Below are 2,335 nucleotides of genomic sequence, written 5' to 3' on the forward strand. Positions count from 1 at the left end.
TCTAACATTTGCAAGGATTGATGTTCATGGCCTCTGAAAAAGTAAGGACGTTCAGTAGAATAGATTTAGAAAATGAAAATGAAAATGAAAATGAAAATGAAATAAAAAAGCAAGGTAAAGTAAAGAACATGAAGAAAAGAAAAGGGAGAGGGGGTGAATCGGTTGAATGTTTTCATTCAAGAGCAGAACTCCAGCTCCCACATCATCATATTAAGCCTTGAACTCATTCATCCATGTAACAGAAAGAGAAGATAACATTGAATCATTGATAGATGGAGTATGTTGTGGTTTCTCTTTTCATCATCACCATTCATATTTTCTCATTCTTCGATATACACATATGCATATTATGATTACATGCACACTATTCACAGCCACACTGTGCTTTGAATCTCAAAGGAGGAAAGGGAATATAAGAACAGATAATGGTAAGAATGGAAGAAGAAAACAAGATTAAAACAGCACATGAAGCAATTTAAAAAAGAAAAAGAAAAGAGAAGAAAAGCGAAAAGAAGAATCACAATGTCGAAAGTCAACTTGGTGGAGGAAAAGGGGGCTGCGATAGATATGCTGCTCAATCAATCAAATAACCACAATTCCTCCCCCTGGCTTGACCGGTAAAGCAACCGGTTCTCCTCTCCCTATCGAAAATTCCCCATTTATCAAAACCCATCATCCCCAAAGCCCCAGCTCCTCTTATTAACATCCCGACTCATCCTCTTCCCACTAACACCCACAGACGGAGCTAGCTTCTCCTTCTCCTTCTCCTTCTCCGCCTCCTCCTCCCCAAATGTATCCCAACTCGAATCCATCATCTTCACAGCCTTCTTGCGATCAAACCCTAAAGGGGCGCCATGACTCTGTTGGGAATTCCCATTGGCATTCCCATTCCCATTCGCATTATGATCATGATGATTATTGCTATTATTCATTTTCTCCCCTTCCTTTTCCACGGAATTCGAATTCGTAAAATCATCCGCGTCAGCATCCACCATCGTCCAATGGCTATCAAAGTCCTTGCGGCGATTAACGGTATTAGCAGGAATATTAGACACGGGTCGCTGAGGTGCTTCACTAGTCCTCGCAGCAGCAGTGCCAGCAGCTTTGACGGGTGTGCCTGAGTCGTCATAGACGTTGTTTTCATACAGGCCGAGGCCCTTGTTATGTGCAGCGCCGGGAACCCTGAAGGGCGCCTTGTGCTCCTGATCCTGCTCTTGCTGCTGTTGTCCTTGTTGCTTGTTGGCGATAGGTGTACCAGATTCATCGAAGAGATTATTGTCATAGAGACCCAGGCCCTTATTATGTGCGTCGCCCCTGGGATGCATCTGCGGGTTCCGTTGGCGTGCGATAGGTGTTCCATCGTCACGGAGCTCAAAGTGAGTTTCCGCATCGCGGCGCGGTTGCGGAGCTCGACGTTGCTTGGGAGGACTATCTGCAGTATCCCCCTCATCGTCGCTCCAGCTGAAATGTCGCACGTTCTGCGCTTGGAGCTTCTGCCGCGGTTTTTCCGGAGTGACAAAGTCCTCAAAATCCCATTGGGACAGGTGTTTCTTTGCGTGGGGGCGGAGAGGGAGGTTGCTCTGTATGCTTCCCGGGTCCGCTTCTCCAAACTCGAAATGATTTTCTTGTTTTGTCTTTTCTTGATCCGATCTACTCACAGGAGGTTCAGCCTCGCCGAATTCAAAATGGCCTGGAGCCTGTGGTTTCACAGTGGATCCAGGATGAGGCGTCTCTCCAAACTCGAAATGATCGTATTTCTTTGTATTAGTCTTGACTGATGTTGTTGTATTCACTTGCTCAGATCGTTGCTCCTCCTCATCGTCCGCAAACAAACGCGAGGGTTTATACGTAGGCCCCGCCCCTCCTTTAGGGGGTACAACTTCATCTTTCCTCGCAGGGTGAGAAGATTTCTTCGTAGGCGTCGATTCAGCATCATCCCCCACAAACAAATCACCGTAATTGCGAGGAGGAGGTTTGGCAGATCCGCGCGAGGCGGCTGACACGGGTCTTTCTTCAGGTGGGGGGGAATAGGGCTGGAAGAGAGACAATGACACGTGCGGGTCCTTGGTAAATCTCTTGCTAGGGGATGTAATTGACCCGAACGACGCGTTTGATGCGGCGGTAGTAATAGACCGCTTATCAGCCAGCGACGCCGGCGACGAGATGGAAGTGGAACTTCTCGCAGCTGCGGAGACGGAGGAACTTATAAGACGGGACTGCTCAGTTGTGTATCGAATTGGCCAATTACGGCTGCTCGCGCCGATGACATCAAGCTGCTTGAGAAGCGCCCCTTGGGTCCCAGTACAGTCGAATTTGGGTAATTCTATCGTTGGCT

General features: G+C 47.7%; 1 protein-coding gene across 1 annotated transcript; it reads right to left on the reverse strand.

The window, feature by feature from the left end:
* Window positions 1–662: 662 nt before the first annotated feature.
* Window positions 663–2,269, reverse strand: HCAG_02810 (predicted protein; the record flags this gene model as incomplete). The annotated part of the gene is made up of 2 exons (XM_001542589.1): window positions 663–2,185; window positions 2,218–2,269. The coding sequence occupies 2 exons, from the start codon at window positions 2,267–2,269 to the stop codon at window positions 663–665; spliced, it is 1,575 nt and encodes a 524-aa protein (XP_001542639.1).
* Window positions 2,270–2,335: the final 66 nt, after the last annotated feature.

This window comes from Histoplasma capsulatum, genomic scaffold, assembly GCF_000149585.1.
Source record: "Histoplasma capsulatum NAm1 scaffold_2 genomic scaffold, whole genome shotgun sequence".
Taxonomy (NCBI): Eukaryota; Fungi; Ascomycota; class Eurotiomycetes; order Onygenales; family Ajellomycetaceae; genus Histoplasma; species Histoplasma mississippiense.